The following is a 26,337-nucleotide window of genomic DNA, read 5'->3' as shown; positions in this document are numbered from 1 at the left end:
ATACCGGTCTGTGTTGAAGCCAAGGTTGCAATCAGCAACAATGTATGGCGAGCTCTGGAATAAACATTGTTAAAACACGTGTAAAAAGAGAAGTTAAACTGCTGATGAGTGACTGAACTTTAAAGCAAGCTATAATACCTTTGACAGAGTGGTCAGGCACTGTGTGGGTGCTCAATCGAAGGTCTCTGTAAGGTATCCAGCTGAGGTATAATGAAAGTAGATACATTTGATCCGAGCCTGGCAGAGGGAGATCATTTGAAAGTGAATGAATACATGAATCGAAGTGGTCCTGCGACAGGTCAAGCAAAATCCCATGCACAGTCGAAGGTCTTTGATTTTGATGAAGTAGAGAAAGTTTGGAAAAATACACGAATCTGGTCCGAGCCCGGCCGGGGGAGACCAATTGAAGAATTTGTGTTAACGTCGGTCTGAGCCTGGCGGAGGGTGACACGGGGTGAATCGAAAATCACTCAAGATGTTTTACATGAGAATCCTGAGGAGAAAAGAACTTTTGAATATTTGTCGTATCAGGCCCTCTAAAGTAAGTGACTTTGAATGGCAAAGAGACTTTGGTACAGAAGGCCCTGATACTAAGATTTGAACTGCATCCTCATGCTAGAGAAGCCAGCGTGTGTGCTAAGCTCGAGTGTGTCACTTTGTCCCGTTCTGAAAACATGGGTAAGGGAAGCGAGCGGCTTGAGTATCCTGACATATCATTTCTTGAACACTTTTCTTTGGCATAACATTGTTTCCCACACTATGTGTATTTCGAAGTAAGGATTGGCAATAGGTTTATTAGTATAGGCCCTTTTATTTTGACAAGACACCACTAAGACTGCGCTATTATTATTTGATGGTCGTAGTTTGCTCTCATCTTTAGATTTAGGGTTTTTCAAACCCGATTGAAGTCCAATAAACACCTGTGAACTGTGATCACTTGTGCCTGTTTTACTGTTTGATACCATGCCTGCCTTACATTCAGTGATCGAAGTGAGCGGGAACGGTCGGGTGCGGTGTTCCACTTCTTTAATTTTTTTCTCTTTACCATTCCTCTACTTTTTATGACCATATTCACCATTCTATACAGAGGAATTGTCCATTCATGTCCCTGTGCAAGTGTAAAGTTGTAATGGGAGCCTTAGTTACTGGTCATCTAGACTATTACAATGCCCGGGCCGCAACACCTTTTCACATGTTGCACTATGCTTCCACCGACCCTCTCTTCTGCAGACACAACTGTTCCACTACTTTTTTCTGTACACTTCTACCATTGCTTACATTACCCACTACGAAAGTGAGAAACAACAAAGGGTAATTTAGGAGTAACCAATCAAAATGGTAACATCACTGGTACACAGAAGAAGACTTTAATTTATTCATATGCATTTGGCGATGAAACGGGCGAGAAAAAGAGCCATCAGGGTAGAAGAATTGAGAAAAATATGACTAAAAAGTCACATGATGAAAAAAATGTATGAGGTGCCCAGCCAAGGATACGCGAAGAGAGATACAAATGGGAAGAAGAAAAAAGGAGAATACATGTTTATAACAAGAAAAGAGCAACATCTATTTAGTGATGATATGGACAGGGAAGTAAAACAGGAGAGCTGGAAATGTAATAGGAACTCATATACAAAGCATGCTGCAGTGAAACGTTGAGAAAACCTAAGGGAAATACTGAAACAGCATGAGGGAGAAAGAGATATACACTTTCATGGGAACAAAAAGAGCAACCCTTTCATCTAGAATGAGAGATATATCCATATAGCACAGAGAGAAGGCAAATAAAGAGCTATAAATGTCTTAACCCAGAAAGAATTGTCTTTTAATATTAATATCAGTGTGTTTAAATCGCTGTGATCAAACGTTGTAATACTTGTAGGAAAGCGCCTGAAGTTTTTCAACAGCCGGAGAGTCGATCATGTGATGTGAAGAATATGTTTGTTTGTAATTGTTTCAGTGTTTAAAAATGAAAAATAGAAAATGTTCAGAAAAAATATTTTTTTAATTCCTCAGGATTTCCATTTCTCAACACTAACATTACAATGAGGAAAGAAGAGCCGCTTCCAAATTTTGTTGATCACCTTGGTGCCGAAATTGAAGAAAGTGGCACAAACACCAACTCTGGTATTAAACTAATATGTTTAATTTGTTACAAGGCTGAAATTGGTCAGACAGATGGGTAAAGGTGCTGTGATATTTTTAGTTTCCATTATCTGCCAAATTGTGATCACATTGTATTCTATCTTAGTCACATGCATGCTCTCAAGTTGTCACAGTGCTTTAAATCAACAGAGCATCATACACATCTACAGGCACTACTGTTGAATGAAGCAGTGTTCCAGCGTGCTTTATTTCTAGTTTTCCTTGGTAACGAAGTAGAATTTCTGAATACATAATGTATACTTCCCTAATGGGATCCTTTCATAGATGCTACTATGTGATTCGATGGTCCTTCTATGCCAGCATCTCATTGGAAGGTTGATCAATTTATTTCATTTCTTTATTTTGTTTATGTAAGGTGCAAACTAATTGCCTAAAAACTCAAGACATCTGGCATTCTGATTTATAAGAAAGTATGATACTACTTAAAGTCTTGAGCAAGTGCTCTTTGGCATATGCACAAGAGCAAGAGATTGCTGGATTGATAGTGCAGTTTCAAGAAAGAGCTCCAAAGCAAGCTAAATTTCACAGCAATCCTTCTGCGGTGTAGGATGGAAAATCTGTTAGAGAAGAGGATCACCATTTGGACGAGAGGAAGAGGACTAATAGCCTTACAAGGGAAGGAGAGATAGGGAAAATATTTGGGTGCTTTTTCCTTGAGGAGCTTGGCAAGTAAGGATGAGAACTTTGAATAGACATATCTGTTACATGCAAGGCCTTTGAAGTTAATATATAAAAGTCACATATGTGCCTGTGGGTCAGCCAGTCTTGTGGCTGGGTTTTGTAGAATCCATAACTTAGCAATAAGAGAGGAACTTGCTCCCCTCAAGGAAGGTTTTGCAATAATTCAGTTTTGGAGCAGTGAGCATTTGGGAGATAGAACTGAGGTCAGAAGGGGGAAAATAATTCATGATTTAAGAAATTTGATTTAAAAAGTTGAAAACGTGATTATGGAATTGACAGTACTTTTAAAAGAAAATTAAGAGACGGGTGTACATAACTGTCAGGCTTTTTCCTTTGGTAGCAGAGATAATGTTGTGTTTGATAAGATTTAAGCTAGATCCAGTTAGGAGTATTCTTGTGGAGTCTACAGTCAAAAATAAGTTTTTGTGTGACTTTCAAACAGAGCATGTTGTTGCCAATCCATTTTTAAATTCTTTTGACAGTGGCACACCTTTGGTCAAGAGCATCAAGACCATTGGTTAGAAGTCTAAAGTAAAGCTGTATTTATGAGCATAACTGTTTCAGCCATTGCTTGATGACTTTAGCAGGTTCCTCAGTATCTGCCTGTAGAAGTTGAAAAATAGTGGGGAAAAACCTCAAGGTAGTTTACAGGATAAAAGGGATGGAGGAAGTGATAGAGAGCCTGGGAATACACAACTATATCCTATGGTTTGTTAGGAGTTAAACTACTGAAGAGAATGGGGAGATGCAAGTCAAGGACCCAGAGAAAGATTTGGTCTTCAAGAGTTTCGAAAACAGACATTTCCAGAAGCATCAGTAAGAAGTTTCCATTAGATCTTCTGAATTCAGCAAGGTCATCTAATACAGACACCACAGGAGTCATTCACTGCCTAAATCGGATGCTGATTGCAGAATGTCCAGAATTGGTTTAGCCTTGAGAAAGGATTAACATTAAGAGGTGACTGTTGATTCTATGCTTTTGGCAAGAAATGGGAGAGCATTCATACGTTGAGGTGATTTTTGAGTCGAGGGATGGTGTATTTAATTTAGATTTGATTCTAGCTAATTTAAGAAGGCCAGAGATATTCTGACGAGAAAAACTGCGATTACAGAGCTGGACCCCAATCAGGTGTGCAATGAGGATGATCTTTTTTTAAAAAGTGGGGGGGTGGAGGGGGAGAAATCAGCAATGAGAGAACACAACATATTGAACTTGTACTTTGCAGAGAAAGCATCATTGCTTGAGATCTTTTGGCTGAAGAATACCTGTAGGCGGGAAATTAACGAAAGGTAGGCTTTGGGTTCTGTGACCTGCATTGCTTAGCTTAAATTGCCTAATCTACTCTCGCATTACAAGTAGGTTTGTTTATGTTTTTCTAAAACCACCATAACATTAATGATGTTTGCTAATCATACCCCAAAGCACCAACCACACACATGTATGACTATACTGCACCGATTATCCCAGATGAGGAGGAAATGTGTATGTTGTGTGCATGCTTGAGAGATGTCTATCTTGGATTGATCAAGCCATGTATATACTAGCGCTGCTCTACAAGACAAAGGCCATTTCTGGAGCAAAATGCAGCCTTTGAGCCAATTTGCATATCCACAGTGCATTGACCAGTGGCTCTGAACTTGAGGTGATCTAACACAGATGGCCACAGGGTGGCATTTGTGACTTAACTCAAATGCCATTTCTACTCTCACATTTAATTTCTGTATCTGAAAGGACAGATTAGTATGCTAGGCAGAGTAGAATATAAGGGAAACATGGACTTAAAGGATTAAAGTTGCTGCCTGTGCAGTGACAATTTAGCTCAGTGCTCTTTAATCTGCGTGTCGCCATGCAGCCGTTGGCCTGAAAATTGCTTAAAAGTTTTCTTAACAAAATGATGTATTAACAGACATACCAAAACAAAACAAGTAATAGCTATTTTGCATTTTGTAGATGGAGGGCCCATAAGATAACATTTTAATTTTTATAAAGAACTACCGGAGTGAGCAACTGGCAAGGACATGTTTTGAGTTACAGGTGAATACATGACAAATAAAGGAATTCAAAGGAAAAACTGCAAACGTCTATATGGAGGCATGCTAGGATGACTAGAAGTCACAAAGTATATATCTCAAATGCTAAGAAAGAAAATGCCAAAATTCAAGTCACTATGAAGACATTATGGCCAGGTGTTTTCTAAAAGAACTCACATCAGTACTGCGTCGATGTGTCAAAATTGTTAACATAATAAAAATCAAAAGCTCTAGATTTAAAATTATTTGTGAATTGGGAGCTGAACATAATTTCTTACAATTTTACACAGCAGTTGCCGACAGTTCGAGGAGGTTTTATCAAGAGGATTTGTTCTCAATAACAAAAGTAGAGAATTATTGATTATTTTAAATGAATATGAATATATAAATATATACATAACAAACAGAGTGAATTGCACCAGTACATGCAAGGTCCCAAAGAAACCTTACAAACCTATATGGACAAACTAAATGGATTTAAAACAAAGTTGCAATTATGGCACAAGGAAGGAAAGCCTGGATCACTTCAGATGTTTAATCCATACAGAAGGTCGAAAAATACTCCTACTGATTGTTTCTCACAATCCCGTTGTGGCATCTACTGAAGCTTCAATAAAACTATTTTCTCGTAGGAGAAATTGCAATAGAAAATGGAACTTTACTTATGTACCAATCAATGTTTTAGCTTCAAGTTAAACTAGAATATTCAATAATTTCAAAAGAGGCGACTTTTATTTTCCAATCATTTTCTCAAAGTATCTGAATGACCTCAGCGTTTCAAAGTTAGCATTGATTAAAAACCACAAGGTAGCAGTTTTCCAATATGTAGTCAAACATGCAGCCAAGCATATATACCAAACAAGCACAGATATCTCATTAAAAAGAAACTGCAAAAAAATACAAAGAAAAGTAACATATGTAGAAATTCATTTTTAATTTTCTTTGCATTTTTTTGCAGGAATAAATGGTTGTACATTATATCGTTATAACTAAATATTGTTTGGTAAACAATATTTTCTTGAACCACTAAACACCCTTCCCAACACATTTTAGGACTGGTGCAATTATATAAACAAACTCCAGCCCTAGAATATTTGGGGAAAATGTTGGATAGTGGATCCAAAGAAATATGATTTCCCCAACAACGTTTTAGTTTAATGATAACTTAATACTGAAAAAATATGTGTTCAATTAGTACTATATATATATAAACATATATATATATGTATATATATATATATATATATATCAGTCATGACCTGCAGGCCCATGCCGCAAAACTATGAGTGTGCCACTAATTAAATAAATTGCAGAGTACTGCTTTAGCTACATGATTGAATACAAAATGCTCAAACGACCTCCCTGTCTTGTAACAAATACTGTAAATGTAAAATCACCATATTTCAAATGTTTTATTGTTCCTATTGTTTCCTTTCAGAAATATAACATATTTGTCCCTTGTTCTATAGGATTTTCATACATCAATACTGATATGTGTTTGAGAAAGGAAGACGAGTCGAGTACACATTTGATGGATCAGCTTGATGTAGGAGTAGGGGAAAACAGTATCTGCACCAGTGCAGGTAAAGTCTGAAACATATCCTCAGAGTACTATCTGCACCAGCTCAGAGGTAAATTAATGTACCCGCCTATAGTGCACTATCCGCATCATTGCAGAGGTAAATTAATAAACCTTCCCATATCACAGAATGCAGAGGTTAGTCACCCTGCAGTCACTATTTGCTCTAGGACAGGTACATATAATACTGCCAGCATCTTAAGTTGCAGGGTTGGTCACCGAGCTATTATCCTCACCAGCTCAGACAAATTATTAAACCTGCTGAGATCTTGCTGGGGTTTATAAGTGAGCATCTCTTCTCCGCAGATTTCCGAGAATCATATTGTTTAGATTTGTATATTTAATGGGTCCTTTTTCACCTAGCCTGTCTGATAGCACTGTGAGTTTAGTTCTTGCTGCTGAGACCTTCCTTTCACCTACAAGACTCAGGCGTGATTCATATCAGGGCTGATTCAGCCCATCATCTTTCTGACGTTAATACATTGAGCACCATTAAATTGGGTAATGATAGCATGTATAAATTGCAGAGCTATAAAACAGTAAAAGCTTTGCTAGGAAGTTCTTTTTAAAAAACAAAGTATTTTATATTAATATGCAACAAATGCTATTGGGTTCTTGTAATGCATGGATTTGTCAAGGAATGTGCAAGCCATATGTATGTTAAAAGGGTCCTTTTATAATTGCAGAGATTGATTGAAACTTCCTTCTGACACTGCCAGATAATATTGAGTCCTCTACATAGAGGTGTATCATGGGAACAAGTAGTATTGTTTGTGATGCACACATATGACTTTAGCCCCTATCACCTTCTAAGAGGCCTTCTTCATTAGCATGTTCAGAGTCACTTGAAATCTCGGCCCGTGCCTCCACTGGGGCAGGCCTGCTCATTGATATGACTGTGTAGGTTCACTATTGATCTCTTGAGCACTCTTCCTCGTCATCAAATACCTCCTGTTGAATTGTAGATGTTTCATTGTACTTTTATTTGCTGATTTCAGGGAATGAAGGTACCACATCAGCTGTTTCCCATTGCATAAAAGCAGAGAAAGAAAGCTATCCCAGTGTCCCTTTGGCCTTTGAGAGAAGAGAAGGCGTAAGTAGCTCAAAAGGTGAGTAAAAAGTGCTTTCCTACTCTGAATCAAGCATCATCCACCACTTATGGTGATATACAAACGTAATGCTCTTCATAGCATATGTTTTAGGCCAATGTAGTCAGGGGTCTGCTATTTAGGCCATTATAAAAACCATTGGCTCAAGAGGAGCACCTGTTTGGACGAGACTTTCATAGTTCGATGTGATTATGTGCTGTTAAATACAATTGCTATGTAAATGGGCATAAATAAATAGCCCACATTGTACTATGACCAGTTGTTGAAGACGTGACCACACCAATCCTGGTTTCGAATCACTCCACTTATCAGAGAGAGAGAGAGAGAGAGAGAGAGAGAGAGAGAGAGAGAGAGAGAGAGAGAATAAGTCACACTGGTATGTCTGGTCCACACATCCATCCATGGCATTAACCTAGGTTGCATACAAAATAAATTAGTTACTTATAGTCCCTCCGGCAATCCCTGATATTCCTCTACCCACCTCTATGGCCCTCTGGAATGTGGTGATGTCACCTCAATGTACTTACGCCTTCTACATCGAGAGTGTTTTCCTGGAATAGCCTTCAGGTTCACCACCAACCATCGGACCTTCCGCAAGCCTGCAAAGACACTCTTTTTTCCTTATGTGTACTAATCCTTTCGTTCTTGTCAAGCCCCCTGACGCAATCTATCATGAAATGTTAGCGCTGTACAAAATACTCTGATAAATACATCAATTGTAGTGATTGTGAAATCGTTTTACCGTTTAACTTGAATTAGGGGTATTGAGGAACATGTGTTTGACACTATTAAGATTAGACTAAAGGGCCATTGATGCACCTTTGCTTGGTTGGTGTTGCTTGTTAGGTGTTTAGGGGCCCTGACCTCCCACATCGATTCACCCCAGTTCTGTCTACCCTCGCCACTTGCATTGGCTCACCCTCCACCCTTGGAGGCTCGCACTTAACTTACATTGAACTTCATCTGTTGCTCAATCATGAGCACCCCAGCACCTATCCCATTCCCCCTCCCTTCTGCACTTGCACGTTCTGAACACTCACAAGGCATAGTAGGTTCATGCCCCCCTCATTGTATTTCATATTTTTTATGTATTTTAATTGTTTCTCGTCCCTTGTCCCCTCCATGTTGCCCGGTGAGCGCTTTGAAACAGTATTTAATTCCTGTATAAGCGCCTAACAAGCGAACACTAAATAAATAAATACATAAACTGCCTGATCTCAACAGGTAAAGGATTTAGTGGAATTCAAAATGTTTGTAACCCCTGTCACTTCACACAAAGAAGTATGTTTGTTAAGATATATAATGCCAGTAGTTCTAGATCCCAAAATGTGATTCATAAAATATTTCTATCTTTTTCTGCAGGATTTAACGGGGCTGATGTTTGTCTTAGGAAGGAGGAAGTGGCAAGCCTGCGTGTGACTGAGCATCTTGGGGTAGTAGGAGAAGGCAGCTCTGGCCCGAGCACAGGTATCCATGACAAATGTTCCTGGCTTGCTTAATTTCCTGGAATTTTGAGTGCGGAAGCACCTCATTCATTTGAGAAATTTTCATTTTCACCTAAAGGATCTCCACCCTTATCTTTTCTATTCTGTTCCCATTTGCTGAATATGAGGGCAGATCTAGTATAAAATAAGACTATCTACCAAGCTGCCACTAGTAAGGGGAGGATGCTGCAGATTCCCTTACAAGCAGTAAATCATTAGGGAGCAGGGCGGGGGAGTGGCCAACATGTAATGTCTTCAAGGGTGGAAAAAAAACATCCTTGCCTGGCCATGTGTGAGTAAAACAGAGGGAGAGGTGCAAGCCTATCTAGTGGCCAGGATCATGGGCGGAATCCACGGTGTCCAGTCAAAAAAGTCGAATGAAATAAGTCGTCTTGCAAAAATATCGAAAAAAAAATATGTCGAAAAAAAACCCAAATGTGTTTTTTTTAATTTATATGTTTTTTTGGCTTTAGCTGGTAAAAATAAACAGGGCGTTGGGGGGGGGAACCCCCCAACCCCCATTAAAAAAAAAAAATCGATTTTTCTTTTCGACATTTTTGTAATTCGATGTTTTTCATTCGACTTTTTGACTATAAACCGGAATCCACCACTAACTGTCCTCATTCCTCCCTGCCCACTAATGCATTTTCCTCACAATCTCTATTCTGTTCTTAGCTTTCAGCCCTGTGCCCCCCTACTGTGCAGCCCTGAGGCCCCACTGTGCCTCTCTGCCCAACAGTCTACCTCACTGCCCTACAGCACCCTCTCCCCCACTTACCCGTCCACGGCCGCTTCGCTTTCCTCCAGCTGACATCTTTGCCCGATATGGCTACCATGGAAATAGTTAATGGACTTACTACTTTTACTATTTTCTGTGGTGGCCATCTTGGTTTATAGTCAAGTCAAGTCTGGTTTATTTTGGAGTATATTCATCCATAAAACACACAAGAATAATAACATACATATTAATCTCAGTACATCACATTATTAAACGAAGAATACAAATTCATTAGATGCAATTATTACAAGTCAATCATTACAGGTCAACGATAAATATGTCCTAATTTTCAGGGCTTGCCTAAGAAATGTAAAAACTGCCCAACCAATTCATTGTGTTTCTGCCCTCAATAAAAAATACAATGCTAGGCGGCATTGTGAAAAACCAGCTTCATGTAGAACTAGGGTCAAAGTATTTGCCCTGATGTGAGCATAGACAGGGCAAAAAAATATATCAAGTAGTAGATCTTCACAACTTGCAGGGCAAAGTAAACAATTCTTTTCCATTAGTGCCCCCTCCAAACTATGGTAACAGCTCGTAGTGGGATACAGCTCAATCTGGCCCTTGTGATTCAATATTTGTCGTTAGCGTAAATACTCCAGGTGAGATAATCCTGTCATGTAATTGAGGCAAGCACCATGCGATAATGACTCGACTGTTTCATTAGTTCCCAACTTTCTTGTTTTTCTCTGATGAAGAGCCCCAGACTTCTTTGTAGTGAGAAGCTGCAGTTTGATTGAAAATCTGAGGGCGAAAAAAGTGACTAAGGGACTGATTCACAGAAGCGTTTTATAATGGCAAAATCCCATAGGAAAACACTCTGTCAATCAGACCCACTTAATGGTTTTATTTTTTTTAGGGAAATTGGGCACGCACTGTAGACTTGACTCCAATGTCCCTAAAGAGTTGGTGATTAGCACCCTTGGCATATTGCCTGGGGTTCTAATATCAATAAGCACCTTGCTCCTGGGCAGACAGGCCAGTAATCTTTCTGAGCCCTCATCACCATCCGGCCTATTTTAGGCTTGGGCTGGCGGACCGTTACTGTCCTGTTCGCCGGTGAACGTGCTGCTTTTCACTAGAATTGTGATTGTTGTCCTAGCACTTTCAGAGCACTCTGTAGGTTTTTTTTCTCTACCTTCCATCACCTGTTACCATGTAGAACACTTTCTTACATTAAACAACTTTTTTTTGTCCATTAGTTGTTTCATTTCGCATCAAGGAGGAGCAAGGGACCTATATCATGGACCATCAGAACAGTGAAAGTGCAATGTGCATTAATAATCAAATCGGTGAGTAAAAGGCGACATGAGAAATTGAAAAGTCCACCAAATGTTGATCATGGTAGCAATCACAGTGTTGTAGGAGTTTACATTGATCAACAGAGGTCCACTGCTTCCAGTGGTAGCACTTTGTTGAAGGCATTGACTTAAGTAATTTCATTCTATGACTCCCCGGTCTTGAGTCATCGGTTAAACACCAGTCACAGACTGCATCATTTCATTTATTTTGGTCTTTTGTATCTTGCTAGGCTGGATTCAAGAAATTGATTTGTAGTTTGATTAGCCATAGCCATTATTGTTAATACTTAGTCCACTTCTGCAAAGGCGCCAGTATTATGTTAGAATCCTCCTGTTATGCAAGGTGGAGGGAGATGGTCGCCGCTTGGTACAACCCAGTCCCCATTGTGGTGCTATGCTTCCATGCTGATGTGCTTCTGGTTAAGAGAGACGAAGGTATGCAAATGGGGAATATGGTCCTTGGAGGCTGCTCTTGTTAGAAAGAAGTTACACACTGACACTACGCAATGTAAAGAAACAGTGGCCAGTGGGATCTCAATCACTCAGTGGGATTCCCACCAAACGTAGCTAATAGGAACCATTACACATTTTTCTGGTTATTAAAAGCCAACAGTCATGCTATGAACCCTATAGTTTTGAGTATGCTCGGCCCCACTTTTACCAGTGCACCCACTTAGGCCACAGGCCAGCTTTTCCCCTTCAGTCCTGGCAGTTTAGGGAGGTGAATGCCTTTGAAGCACTATCACAAGAGTTGGCTTTGCATTAAACTTCTACAGAAGAACACACCTAGGGATTATGAGCAGACGCCCTTGGGAGAATGGTGCATAGCCTAAATACCACCATCTCAAAGGTGTCTATGAGTCCTGATAAGGGTTCACCCATCAGTTATAGAGCAGACATGTCTATTTCCTATAAATACATGATGGAATTAAGCAAGACCCACTCACTACAATGGAGTAACTGCAGAAAGTGCAGCAGAAATATTTTCTTATTGGAATATTTGGTGCAATTAGGTATTGTAAGTGTGCAGAAGTAAGGCTCGCAAACAAACGTACCATGTTTTTGGTTATAGACTTTTATTAACTAATAAAGGGTTGGGGAAATGCTGTTCTGTCCCTAAAGCTAAGAGGGTTTTCCCTGCCTCAAAGAAAAATAGTGAATATATCAGGATGTGAAATAAAAAGTCTGTTATTGCCGTGCCCCAAAAACCCTTTTTCTGTCCCTAAGACTAATAACCTAAATCAACTGTGCATGGATGATCTCTTCCAAAATAAAGTGTTCATGATAACTCATGCCAACAGAAAAGTTCCCAATGTCGTGTGTGATCAAAATGACAAAAAGAAATGCCCCACAAGGTATAATTCCAAGGATTGGGGTTTTGCTCCTTTGCCGTGCATTCCCTCTGGTTCTACATTCCTTTCTATGGGTTCCAGACCCTGTATCTTCTTAGATAAAATGTCACTGTACTTTTATATTTTCACAAGGGTGAGAATCACAGTTTTTTTTTTTATCATACCAGGTTGGTGTACTTCCCTGCCAAGCATGGATTTTCTTCTGGTCAGTCTTTTCTACTTTTAGCGTCCTTAACCATCTTATTGCCAAATTCTCATGTGGGTGCGAGTCCCATACTCGCGATGAGTGATTGCAATAGCTTTGTTTACTCTCTTGCCAAGTGTATGTCTTCTCTGGACTGTCTCTGTTCCTCTCATGTTCCCAGACGCTCTTATTCTTCAGCTCTTATAAGGGTGCCGGTCCCAGACTTGCATTGTTCTTTTGCAATGACTTGGTTTATTCTCCAGCCAAGTATATGCTCCCTTCTATGTTGTCTCTGCTTCATTCAGGGTCCCAGATCCTTTTGTTCGCTTTCTCTCATATGGGTGCGGGTCCCAGACTCACACTGTGCTGATACAATAGCTGGTTTACTCTACTGCTACGCATATGCTCCTTTCTGCACTCTCTCGGCGGCTGCTTTCAGGGTTCCAGACTCACATACTCTCTTATTCTCATGTGGGAGCGGGTCCCAGACGCGCACTGCGTTGTTGCCATACCTTGGTTTACTCTCCTACCAAGCATATGCTCCCTTCTGTACTGTCTCTGTTTCTTTCAGGGCCCCAGACCTTCATAATCCTAGTTCCAGAGTTGCTCGATGTCAACTAGTGGACCTCCAGCACCTCGCCCTCTGCCTGCATACATGCTGCTCTGGTGCGTGTCTTCTGGGCAGTGGTGCTTCCCTCTGAGGCTCCGGCAGCATTCAGGCATTCACTGGGCTCGGCGGCATTCCCATCAATCAACCAGCTTTCAGTTATCCCTTCTTTTTGGCCACCTCTCCACTGGTCTCTTCTGCCTTCTCGGGGGGTCCTTCGCTCTCCAGCAGCTTCCTGGGCTTGGGGACACCCAGAGGTTTGTTTGGGCAGCATGCAAAGGAGCTCCTCCTCTGACTGCTTTCTCGCTCCTGTTCGCCTCCGTGTTCAGCGTTTCCTGCTACTGTCTCCTGCTTGCCTGGTTGGCGTCTCCCGGGCTTCCTCGCTGGAAGATGGTTCTCCCCATTTTGGATTCCCTCTACAGTTTTGTATTTACCTGGGCCAATCAAATATGGTGAGAGACTAGACCGTTGAGAAAGGTCTCCCCCTTGGGGAGAAGAGATGACATCCTCAGATTCATCACAGTAGTCTTTATCAGTGTATGGTTTTAATATATTTGGAAAAATAAAACTGCATTGTTTTTACATTTGTTGCAAGAGTAATTTTTTTAATCTTTTATGGCTCAAACATAGCGTTGTGCATGGTGTTTTTGGACAGTAGTGCAGTACTGTTGGCGTATGAGTGGAAAAAGTGGATTACGTTTTGTGGGAGATATTGACGGAGGAGACACATTTTTATTGTGTTGTGGGACTGAAGGATGGCGGGGGCATTCCAAACTTACAGTGGGATAGAGTGTCTGGGCATGGCAGGAGAAGGACTGTTTGTGGGTCTTCTTTTACTGGCTCACTTTGACTCCATCCTTTTGATAGATATTCTCGGGGAGGCACCAGAGCCTCCAGATGTGTGGAGTTTAGCCACGAGGTATGTTGGTGGGCTGTTCACAACTACTTTGTACATGATGCAAGCTGTTTTTAATAGGATACTGATGGGGAAGGGGAGCCAGTGAAGATTGGGCATCGAGGGAAATCACATTTTCAGGCCACTGTAATAATGTGTGTTGCAGCATGGTGGACAGCCTTGAGAGGGGCCAGATGTGTACATGGGATCCCAGTGAAGAGGGCATTTCCCCTTCAATGTGGGAGATAATGAGAGCCTGATCCACAGTGTAGACATCATACGGGGAGGAAGTGTTTGATTTTGTGGTGTGTGGAAATCTATAGCTAGGATGTTTGGCTGTTAGGGCTATCTTGGCTATGTGCTTTTGGAAGGAGAGTCTGCTCTCAACAATAAAGCCTTGTCATTTGGCTGAGTCTGACAGCCTGGGTAGGGTGGGGGGGCCTGGGGGAGTTAATCCTTATATTTGCCCGTCATCAAGCCTCATTTTGACACACTGTTGTTTGGCAGGGGGACTGATGAGGATGAATTCAGTTTTGGAGGGGTTATGCTTAAGGTAGGCATTCAGCATCCATTATGGATGGTGACTAGGTTCTCACGGAGGCCGGTGATGTCCTGGGCCTTTTGACCACGAGGTACACCTGGGTGTCATTAGCGTATTGATGAATTGCTATGTTGGTGTCTGTTAGGAACATTTCTAGCGGTTTCATATAGAATTTATAGATGATTGGGGAGAGGATTAAACCTTGGGGGAACCCCACGTGTGACTGGGAGTCATTTAGGTCGGATTGGATTTATCTGTATGGTTTGACACCTGCCTATTAGGTAGGCGGCAAATCATTTTAGCACGGTACCGCAGACGCCCATGCTGTTAGCGAGGAGGGCAAGGAGTGTCTGATGATCAACGATGTCAAAAGCAGCTGAGAAGTCTAAGAGGACTCGGAGGGACGAGTTACCCATTTCTCTGGATTACAATGCGTTGCCCATCACTTGGATGGGGGCAGTCTTGATTCTGTATTTGGGGCGGAAACCCGACTAGTAGTCACAGAGGAGGCAGTTGTTCAATTTTAGTTGAGACTTGACAACTTTTTCTATGAGTTTCCAAGAATTGCTGACAACAGGTACACTTGCATCACTTTTTTTAAAGTTTGCCTCCTGATTTAACAAAAAGAGTTGTTTTTAATGTGTTTGTGGATGTCCTCCCTTTGTTCTAACGTGAACAATGTTTTATATTCTGATGAGGTAGCGTTCACTTTGTGGCTTGCCGTTTTTTTCCTTTGCAAGGGAAGTGGTAGTAAGTGTAGAGGAGAAGAGGGGAGTTGGCGTGACTGAAGTATCTGAATACCACAGAACAAGTGCAAGGCACTATCCAAACTCCCATTAGAACCCTAACCTTTGGCTAGAGCAGGGAAAGCTAGCCAGTCCCTGACGGAGTTTGATAGATTGATTTAAGGAAGCTCCAATAAATGGAAGAAAGATATTAGACAGTAGGGGCTAACTTTAGGGAGCCCTAACCCAGGGTTATGGAAGCCTGCGATAGGGAGGCAAGAGAGAGATAGATGGGCCTAGGGCCTACAAATAAACAGATATAAAAATAAATATAAAACCTTCAAACGTTTGTGAGTATTTCTGCACCATTTCTGACAATACATCAATTCTTTACACTAGCAATGACCAAGTGCTGATTCTGTACAGTGTCATCTTATGTCCTCGGACCATCTACCTCCCTTGGGTCCACCAAGCTAGCACTCATTTTAGCACATTTGTTGAGTCACGCGTGAGCCACCAAGTGGTACCATTCAAAATATGAAACTGTTAATTGCTAACATGTAAGCACTAGTAATACCTCTACCTGCACCCTGGATCGATCTCAGCCTATATTTATTTAGTCATTAAGGCTTGAATACTTTTGAAGAAGGTTTTAACAAAACTCTTGGCTGCAGCGGTTTGGTCCAACATGGCGACATTAGCCTTTTTGTGATAAATATATTCCAAAAAGCTTCATTAAGTGTAGATGGTCGCGTCTCACCGGATTTTGGGTTTTGCCAAGAAAACCCCCCCTTGAGCATAAGTAAGAGGTATAAATAACCAGGAAAGAGACTGCGCCCAATGGTCAAAAAAGTTATTTTATTCTTTTGCAGAGTGCCCTTCCTCTAATCCACGAAGAGAAGAGCTGGTAGGTTTATGAAGTTAGTATTTGTTCGTAAAAGGGCACAAAATAAGTATAGTATATATGCGCTGGAATGGGAGCTCGGAATCAGGCGACTGTCCTCATCTGCACTTGGCCACGCCCCTGAGGCCAATGATTTGAAAGTCTGAAGTGTGCACTCTCCTCCCTCACCCGCCCAATATGGAGATGAACCTTTGGGATCTAACCCGTTTATTGTGGAGGATTTTTGTCAAATGTAATAGGGCCACTAGAGGAATCCAAGATTAATAGCCCTGATTTGAAAAAGGTCTCAAGGTAGACCGAAACATGTGTCATCATTTAAGGGCACTCTGAAAAACAATAAAATAACTTTTTTGACCATTTGGCGCAGTCTCTTTCCGGGTTATATATACCTCTTACTTATACTATTGAAGAAGGGATTAGTGAGTCGATGGGTCGGTTTATGAAGCAATATATCAATTTCCACACAACACCATTTGGATAAATATAAAAACCTTCCAAGGATTAAGAGGCTAGGAATGCTGCTACACTAGAGACCACTGATTTATTCCTTTTAGTTTACTTGCTATGAGTTTTCATCGTGAGAAAAGTAAGAAACATCTAGCAAGCATATCAGTGAAGTGGATTCTAAAAAAACTAGACCTTTATTCTTGCATTATTCCGTAAAAATGTTTTTGCAGGGATTTGTATAACACGTATGGCATGTTGCCTAAGAGCCAATTGAAAAGCAAGGAACTACTGACCCTACAACAATGGACTACAGACTATGACCTAATTCTTACTGAATTCATATGCATTACAGAAATTATTCTATAAAACAGTTTTGCAACTGTAGCTTTCCACATATTTTGGTTTAAAACTCGCAACAGCCCTAGCCAGCATAGTTAGTGCTGAGTGATCAGGGGAGTCATAGATTTGTAGAGTCGCAGGTTAGTGACCCCAGCAATAGATCATACACCAAGAAGAAAACTCCTAATAGATATTGTGATTAAGTGCCATGCCTGAGGCTATGGCTTGGGAATGGCATTACCCTAAGGGATGGGAGCCACCACCCATCCTCTGATGCATGCCCTATATGTGGTGTATGAGGATCCACAAGGTGACCCATCCCATCCTCTGCCATCCTCTGCCTCACGTAAAGGAGCCCTCCTGCTGCACTGGAAATATCGATTGACAATGTCCCCTGCCTGACTATGAGGGTGAATTGTAGGGGGATAGGAGCCATAAGCCACCACCCAATAAGCTATCCTGGGCATGGTGGTAGTGGTGCATAGAGGATCCCATGTTTAACCCCACTGCACCCTGCTTGTGTTATAATGGGCTTGTCACATGGAGCCTACTTGGGGATCTGTCCGTCCGTTTAAGGTACCTTGGTTTGATAAAAATTACCTGTCTGCACTACCCCCTTCCCTGTGGGCCCTGTGGGCCCTGTGATGAACTCCCCAGCCTAGTTCTAGGTACCAGCAAGGAACATACTCAGTGGGATGAGTGCCACCCTGATCTAGTCGATTTATGGCCTAGGGATGGGAGCAGAGGATCCCCTTGTCACCGCACCTTGCACTCTGTCACATGACAGAGGACAATCCCAGTGGCACACCACATGCCAGCCATGTGGATCTAGATGTCCCCCACCACTCTAGCCGAATAGGGCAAGTGTTGATCTGGCTCAAACCCCTTTTGGGACCTTGGAGGGCAATGCTGGTAAAGCCCCAGTGCAAATGAGAGAACCTGAAGATCTCACTCAACAGGTGAAGGGCTCTACCACAGGAAATAAAAATTCCCTTTGGGGGAAATTATTTTGCCTCACTCAATGCTTGTAGTAAGTGTTTTGATACTGTTAGAACGTTACCTGAGGGTTTGAAACTACTATCACTCACACAGAGTATCAAAACAATAATTTCACACATTTTGCAGGACCCACAATGAATTCCACTGTTCCATACAGTGTTGCCAAGTGATGACTTTCCAACCAGTGAGAGTTGAGTGCAGAGGCCAAGTTTCAGAAGCATTGTTCCCAACTAGGAATGTGCACACTCGGGATACAATACGTCCAATTCCCTGCATGCAAAATGAAACCAAGTGTTTTGCAAACCTGCACAATGTGTTTCCAGCCTCTGCATCACACGTTTCAAACATAGGAATTTAGCACACTGGGCATGAAACGGGGTGCACGGGCTAATGATTGTAAATCAATATGGTGGACAGGTGGGCAAGCCAATTATAGACTTGGTCCAGCACCTTGAGCCAAATGATGTACTCAGGAATAAAAGACAATCCCAGAGCTCTTAAAAAAGTACAAGCTACAGGTGCTCACTAAAACGCCCACGCAGGGATGAAGGGAGCATAGTGTAAAAGCCTGAAACCCCAGTTGCTCAGTGTGAGATTCCAGAAAAGGAGCTTCATGTTTGGAGAAGGCTAAACACTCAAGAGTGGTGGAAGAAGCAGTGTCTGAAGAGAGTAGGTGAAGAGTGGCCTGGCGGCAGCAGTGGCTAACAGAAGTGTTGAGAGCTAAAATGGTCAGGTAGGAGGTGTTGACATCATATGGTGAAGGAAGACAGTAGGAAGAGATGGGAGATAAGACTGAAAAGGATGCGGTGGTAACAAGAGAAAAAGAGAAAGGCAAAAGGAGGTCGAGAGTCAAGTGGTAGAGGAAATAACTTCAGAAAGAGGATGGTTGCAGGAGGTGATAAGATTAGGATGGTAGAGAGAAAGTCAAGAGGATGTGGATGGAACTAAGTAACTGTTTATTATGAATCTGGCTCTCTTTTCTGTACTACTAAATCATTTGCTCCCAGGTGCAATTTTATTGCTTGGTTCATTTTTTTTGGTTTGGCGTGATATAAATACTAAAATCAAAACCAAATCAAATCAACTAGGTACAGGAGTAGGTGGTAGGAGCCTTGGTACAGGAGGAGGTGAAGCTCAAGGAGCAGGCTGTGTTAACTTCAGGGGAAGAAAGGGATACCAAGGAAGTATCATGGGGGATGAGAGACAGTGATACTGAGAAAGGATTTGGAGGTAGAACAAGCAGCACCACAAGGTGGAGATGGTTGTGAAGTTGGTACAAAGGAGGATAGAGGTGTAACATCAACAGAGGAAGGGGACACCCCTGCGAAGGTGATGCCCAGATAATGAAGCGGCTTGGAGATAACTACCCTTTGCAGTGAGACTAGAATAGACACTTTGGTAACATCCCAAGAGGGGAATATAAGAACTTCAGGAGGGGGGTACAGGATTGAGGTAAAGAAACAAAGACAACCAAAACATATACAGCCAGAGCAGACAGGTCCCGGCAGGCACTGTTGGCCCTTGACAGGACCAGATGATGCGAGAAGAAACAGGTTGGGGTAAGGTAGAATGGTGGGTTCGAGAGGTGGTGCTAGAGAAACCAGATGGAAGCCCAAGAAACCCTTTTGAAACTAGAGACTATTTTAACTAGTGGGAACTACAGAGAGCTCTATCCACAGTAATTGCCCATTTGCTACCCCAGAACCTTCTGTTGCCAATCTTCATTGTATTTGTTTTGTTTTTGTGACAATGTGCAATGATGAAATTACAAATAACATAACAAGAAGAGAGCCACTCACTGACCCACCTATACAAGTTGTGCCCATAGAGAATCATGTTTGCTAAACAGAGAGAAGTTCATTAGCACTGCTTGAGGAGAATTCAACAGCCTGACTTATACGCATTTGCGGAGGGCTGCAGGGTCTGGAGAGAGTCAGAATCATAACACAGAAAGAATCCCAAATGAGGGAGAGCGTTGTCAGAGCAAAGGTCGTTCTCATACAATTTCCAAGATGGCAAATATATGCTTTGTACCCTCAGTGAGTTTAGCCACTGAGCATTCCGCTACGCCATCCTTGCCAATGGGGCAGTGAGTAGTTTACAAAGATCCTACCCAATAAGAGAACAAGCATTAATACAATTAATCAGCTTGCCCCCCGCCTGCAGTCCTCTGTAAGTGTAACATTTCAGATGGGTGGTGTGAGAGTTAGGATGTGGTATTTGGAGATGGAGATGCAGAGTGGAGCAAAGCAGAGCAGCAAGGAAGTGGAGAGGAGGGAGAGATAATTGCAGGAGTATGAGAGGAGAGAATGTAGATCAGTGAAGGTGGGGAGAGAGAGCGAGAGTGAGTAGGCGGGCAGGAGGAGTGAGAGGAGAGTATAGGAGCTGGCAAGGAGAGAGGGACACGTTGACAGAGTGGAGAGGAGAGAAAGGGGAGTAGGGGATATGCAGAGAAGAGGAGGAGGTAGAAAAGAAGAAGGAAGAGTGGAGGAGATGGAGAGAAGAAGGGGAAAGAATGGAGGAGGGGAAGGGGAAATCAAAGAGAGGAAGATTAGAGGCAAGAGAATGAGAAGAATGGGGGACATCCCTAAACATCTGGGCTACAAGAATATACTTGACGTTGTGGAGGAGGAGCAGAGGGCCTAGTATAGGCCTACCTATTTAACTGAGCTGCTCAGCGCAACCAGGAGGGCAACAGTGCTAAAACCCTGGGGTCCAACCAGCAGCTCTTTACCTAGTGCTTGACAGCCATCCAAAGACCTAAAACTAACATATGGGAGTAGCTAGTAGGAGTGTCCTAGAAGACCACAGTGAATTTCTGATGACCTTGACAGTGTCCAAGAAGGACTAATATTTAAGCAAGATGTGTGGGACACTGTACATACCTGAGACTGTGAGTGACTGCTTTTCACCAAGGAGGGCTCTAAAAGAAAGGGGGGAGGAGGGAGGGATTCAGGACTGTGTTCCTAATGAGGTTTAGAATGGACCTCAGATAGTTGCTTACTCAGATCTTAACCCTGCTTGGTATGAACAAAATAAACCTGGCTGTAAACATTTACCTGGCCTTGTGTCTTTTCTGGACATTATCCACACATGTAAGGTATGAAGTGCATACAACAACATGATTGGTACAGGTGACTTAGACACTTGCTGAATCAATGAAGTCTGCTTCTGCCTATCCTAACAATTGGTGAAAGTGAATCAAGAAAAGATCAATTTTCAGGCTTCTACTTTCCAACAAAACGAAGCAATTCAAAACCTGCTAGTTAAATTCACCATGAAAAAATGAAAAGACAAACAACTTGCGTAGAGTTTTGACTATATAGGCACACCTGCGCCAAGAAAGCCAGGAAACATTGCCACACAGAACTGGCCTTCACAGACCAAGTAGACAAGCTCTTTTTAAGGACCATTTAGTTAGTCGTGATCCTAAGCTCAAGCAGTTGGAGTTTTAACTACCCACCATGCGATATATTAAAAATGGTGAGGAGGAATGGCAAATTAATTAAACTGTCCAAAGATATGTCGTCACAGAAGAAATTGGACGATCAAAGTTCGGGCCAGGTCATGTTGAATATGGCGAATGCAGAAGGGTAAGAGAAGTAGATTTGCAGGTCTTTTTTTTCAGCCCTCTTGGATGTATTTATGGACATTTGTTTAAGACAATCACATGGTTTATGATTAGTATTTCTAAAAATCAATGTAACAGCACAATATATATCAATGAACATTTCTAAAATTAGTGAATGGAAGACTAATACTGATGCGGTTTATAAAATAAACAAACAATGAAGCTGAGAGATTAATTTGATGTCAGCAGATTATCAGATACCAGAGATAAAGTACAATTAGCAAGAAAGGGAAGTGGAAGACAGTGGTGTTGGATAGGAAGAGACTTGTGTTGGGAAGTACACAATGGCCCTCATTACAATACTGGCGGTAACCCATGGCGCTATTAGCACTATGGGTGCTGCCGGTATTGTAACAAGTCCGCCAATGTTCAATGGGGAATTACCACCCCATTCCAAGGTTGGAGGGGCGGTATTTCCCCATTTCACCATGGCCCTTCCCCATTCCCATTTTTGCCCCATAGGGCTCAATGGGACTGGGGAAGGCGGTAATTACGGTACCGCAAATTGCGGTACCGTAATTACCTCGAGAGTCCCTTTGCGGGTCCCTACTTTAACGGCTGGTCCAGACCAGCCATTAAGGTCGGGTCCCGCAAAGGAACCTCGTAATTAGGCGCTAAGGGGTTAACGGCGCTGCAGCCTTTTACGGCGGCGTTAACCCCTTAGCGCCAGGGTCGTAATGACCCAGAATGCATCACTTGTCCTCGAAATTCTTAATTTTCATGCCAACTTGTGGATATTGCTTGTGACATCAGAAAGGACTCCGTATACATCTCTTATATCAAGGATATCTGTATTTTGTACCATGTCTGCTTTACATTTTAAGCATAAAATAACTCGATCATTTCATTTGGTGGATAGCACACAAATGGATGGGATAAAGAGTCAATAATAAAATGTATTTGCATGTGAATATTGCTGTTGAACATAATCTGCTTTATTGAAAAAAAATCTTTCAAGTAAGCTTGATGAGCTGACACTGAATAGTAGCTGTCTGATATCAACTTGATATTAAGTTTAGTTCTGTTTGGTAAAATATTAAAGTGTATCATTGTAATTTGGTGAAATATAACATTGTTTGGTTACTCTATATTTTCAGTTATAAATAAAAAAATACTTTTTAAGACCTCTATCCCCTTTTTCAAAAGTGTTGATTTATAATACCCATCCAAATGTATTAATCTAAAGTTATTTAAAATAAACGTTGTGTGTTTTAAAGTGAAAAATAAATAGTATAGCCCCAGCGGAGTCAAAGTGAAATGTTAAGTATGTTGGGATGCAAGTGCAGCGTCTCAACAGGGGAAAGAGGTTCAGGCTGCGCAAAATGTAGTACTAGAAAGAATAGGTTATTTAGTGATAAAAGGTTGTTGTTTAGCGTAGCGGTTTTACACGCCTGATTAGTTGACATTAGTTTTGATAGACATTAGAAACACCACAAAACCTTATATGATGATAGAGATAGAGAGACCAAAAATGCAATGATGTGCTCACTTAGAGGTTAGAGTCAGTGCAAGGTTTAACAGGTTTGTAGCTAGCACTAGTGATTTATGTTGTGTTTTGGTTGTAGTAAGGAGATCTTGAAATTGTTGGTAAAAGTTAAACAGGTAGCTGAAGCATTCAGCAGTAGTGTCATGGAATGGTAACAAAAGGGCTATGTGCCGAGTTAGCCGGAGTCCCGCCATGTTGGATTTAAGGCCTAGTTAAAATCTGTGTCCTTTAGTAGTAACAAAAGCAGACCCTTTTTGGATTTGCAGCCCTGTTTAGTTAATTAAAATAAATTCATCCCTTCCCGTGACTGTACATACACCAAAGGTCGCAAGACGACACGCCGTGCGGGAAAGTTGAGACCAAGCCTGTCGATTAGGGCTGCAGCTGCAAAGGCCGAATCAATGAGAACAGAGCAGGGTGTGTGGCGTGCCAAAGAGTCCATCTAGATTTTGGAGCAATACTGCCCCCATTGAGAAGCGGCTAGCCCATTTGAACTACAGGTGGCCGTGCAAATAGACCAAATAAATAAGGGACATTTTGCTCAGGGAAGTGGTGTCTCAACTGTGTTTTTTATAAACATCTGGTCTCCCAGAGAGATAGGGTAGGAGACAGGCTAGGTATGTACCATGTTCTTCTACGATGGGAGTAGTAAAAGGTGATGCCAATTATTTCACCTGCAAGGTCAAAGGAGCTGTTTGTGCATGCCAGGGCGTCTGGTATCATGAGTGTTGTGATGATGTTTCTCTTTGGGAGCAGAGAGAGCTAGTGTTGATGACATAGGCAGGGCAGGGTGCCTCTATGATGTCATTGGAACGTTCATGTGCATGTGTTATTTACGTTCTAAAGTTGTCAGTTGATGGTGGTTTTGATGGGGAAGGATCCCGTATGTTCGGGGGTCTTTCTTGCTTTCATTTATCTTAAATAAATGTGAAATCTACTTACCAGCGTTTGTGTGCTGCTTCACAACAATGGCGACGAGGTAAAGTGAAGGCAGGTGACGTGAAAGCAGACCCAGACCCCCGTGAAGTTGAAGTATCCACGCCTACACCAGCACGAAGCAACGACCGCAGCAGTGGATCCTTCCGGATCGAGAGACTCTCCAGGCCACGTAGCTGCTGTCTACTGTCTCCACGGCACATATCTTTCCCACCCAGGACTTGTGCGGGTTGTACGGGCCACTCTGCTGAAGCGTTGAGCAGCCCGCGAGGAAGTCCGGGCCACTCGGCTGAAGCGTTGAGCAACCCGCGGGGAACTCGCCCCTGTGTCTCCCTGTGCTGCCGGATTGTTCCGCCCAGCCCGGGCGTTGAGCGGAAAAAAAAAAAAAGGAAAGCGAAGCTCCGCAGACGCGTTGAGCAGCCGCGGGGGGGGGTGCTAGCCCCTGTTCCTCCCTGTGCGCGCTGCCGGAGAGAGAAGTCGCACTCTTCCTGGACCCCAGGAGGGGGATTGCTCCGCCCAGTTGCGGCGTCGAGCGGAAAGGAAAAAGGAAGAGAAGCTCTGCAGACGCGTTGGGCAGCCCGTGGAAGGGCGGGGTGCCCGCCTCTGTTCCCGTGTTTGTGTCTTCGGATCGCTCCACGAGTGACTACCGTAGTGTGCATAACAGATGCTCAGGCAAATCAAATGAGACTGTGTTTCCAATACCGTATATCTTATGGTAATTGGGCAATCAATATTGAGGTTTAAAATACATGCGGTTTTGATTTAAAAGCGATGTAAAAGGCAACGCCACACAGCGTTTTAGCGTCACAGATGAATATCTATTGTCTATGAAGGTGTTGCACATACATATATATATATATATATATAAAAGTATATAGTGTGCTTAAAGCTACTATAAGTAAACCACACCAGCTGTACATTTCGTTATTCAGGCAGCCATGGCAGGTTTACCAGGCATATCAGGTCCTCCCATTTTTATGCCGACTCCAGGAATGGCAAAGATTGCTTGGCAGCAATGGCGCAAAGGTTTCATGCACTATATGAGGGCGGCTGGTGGTATGTCATATTCTGGTGAGAGGAAGCTGGCCTTGTTGTTGCATTTTTTGGGTTTTGAAGGCCAGAGAATTTTTGACACTTTACCACAACCAGAAGGAGACGGTAGTGGAGATAATTTGAATGAATTTGAAAGTGCATTGTTGAAACTTGACAAGCATTTTAATCTAAAAAGGAGCACAATCTTGGAGCGTTACAATTTTCGCATGCGAGTTCAAGCACAGGGGGAGTCTGTTGAAGATTACGTCACTGCTTTGCGGCATCTGGCCTTAACATGTAAATTTCAAGATAGCTTTGATGAACATATTCGAGATCAATTCATGACACATTGTCGATCTAACAAAATACGGGAAGAGTTATGGCTAAAAGATGAACCAAGTTTAGATGAAGTATTGGATTTGGCTAAGAGAGTAGAGCATTCCTTAGCATGTGTAGCTAAGTTATCTAAAAATGAAGGAGAAGATACTAAGGAAGCAAAACCAGAGGTAATGAATATAGCGGAAGGAAAGAACAAAAGAAGAGGAAGAAATAGACAGTCAAGCAGGAACATTCCGGAGGAAAGAAGGAGTCAGAATATTTGTCAGAAAGATGAGAAAAGAGAGGAGAGGAAAGATGATAGACTATTTTATCGTTGCGCTAGTGCAACCCATTTTGCATCCTCCGTAGTCTGCCCAGGTCGAAGGACCGTTTGCACTAAGTGCAAGAGGAGAGGACATTTTATGTCCTGTTGCAAGAATTTTCAATTTGGGCAAGATAACCAAAGAAAAGTATTTTATGTGAATGAAGAGGAGGATAGGAAATCGTCAGATGACGATGTTGTTGTTGTGCCTTCTCAGAATATTATTGTCAATACAGTTAATGTTGTTGGTAAGGGGGATGAAGAGGATGACTGTGAGCGTCCATATGCTAATGTGAATGTTAATGGTTTCAAGTTGTCATTAATGGCCGACTCCGGGTCAAAAATAACGCTTATTTCTAGAAGTGTATTTGAAGCAGAGATGAGAGGGAATGTATCGGCTTTGTCGAAACCAGACATAAGTCCAGGAAGTTACAATCAAGATCGAATTGAGTTGTTAGGGTACGTGTGGAGTAAGTTTGAATTTAAAGGT

General features: G+C 42.1%; 1 protein-coding gene across 2 annotated transcripts in view; it reads left to right on the top strand.

Moving 5' to 3' along the window:
• The window catches only part of LOC138487918 (zinc finger protein 391-like), a 104,338-nt gene that overhangs the window by 52,472 nt on the left and 25,529 nt on the right, over positions 1-26,337 (top strand). Inside the window, exons 5-10 of one of the 2 annotated variants that reach the window (XM_069614544.1) lie at positions 2,017-2,127; positions 6,348-6,461; positions 7,456-7,566; positions 8,929-9,033; positions 11,031-11,120; positions 12,649-12,686. In XM_069614544.1, coding sequence (XP_069470645.1) covers positions 2,017-2,127; positions 6,348-6,461; positions 7,456-7,566; positions 8,929-9,033; positions 11,031-11,120; positions 12,649-12,686 — 569 coding nt within the window. The remainder of the gene's footprint in view (positions 1-2,016; positions 2,128-6,347; positions 6,462-7,455; positions 7,567-8,928; positions 9,034-11,030; positions 11,121-12,648; positions 12,687-26,337) is intronic. The other variant, XM_069614543.1, reaches the window with a different exon arrangement.

Source organism: Ambystoma mexicanum, chromosome 9, assembly GCF_040938575.1.
Source record: "Ambystoma mexicanum isolate Mex_15411 chromosome 9, UKY_AmexF1_1, whole genome shotgun sequence".
Taxonomy (NCBI): Eukaryota; Metazoa; Chordata; class Amphibia; order Caudata; family Ambystomatidae; genus Ambystoma; species Ambystoma mexicanum.
The sequence above is the reverse complement of the archived record's forward strand: the minus strand, read 5'-3'. Positions and strand labels throughout refer to the sequence as shown.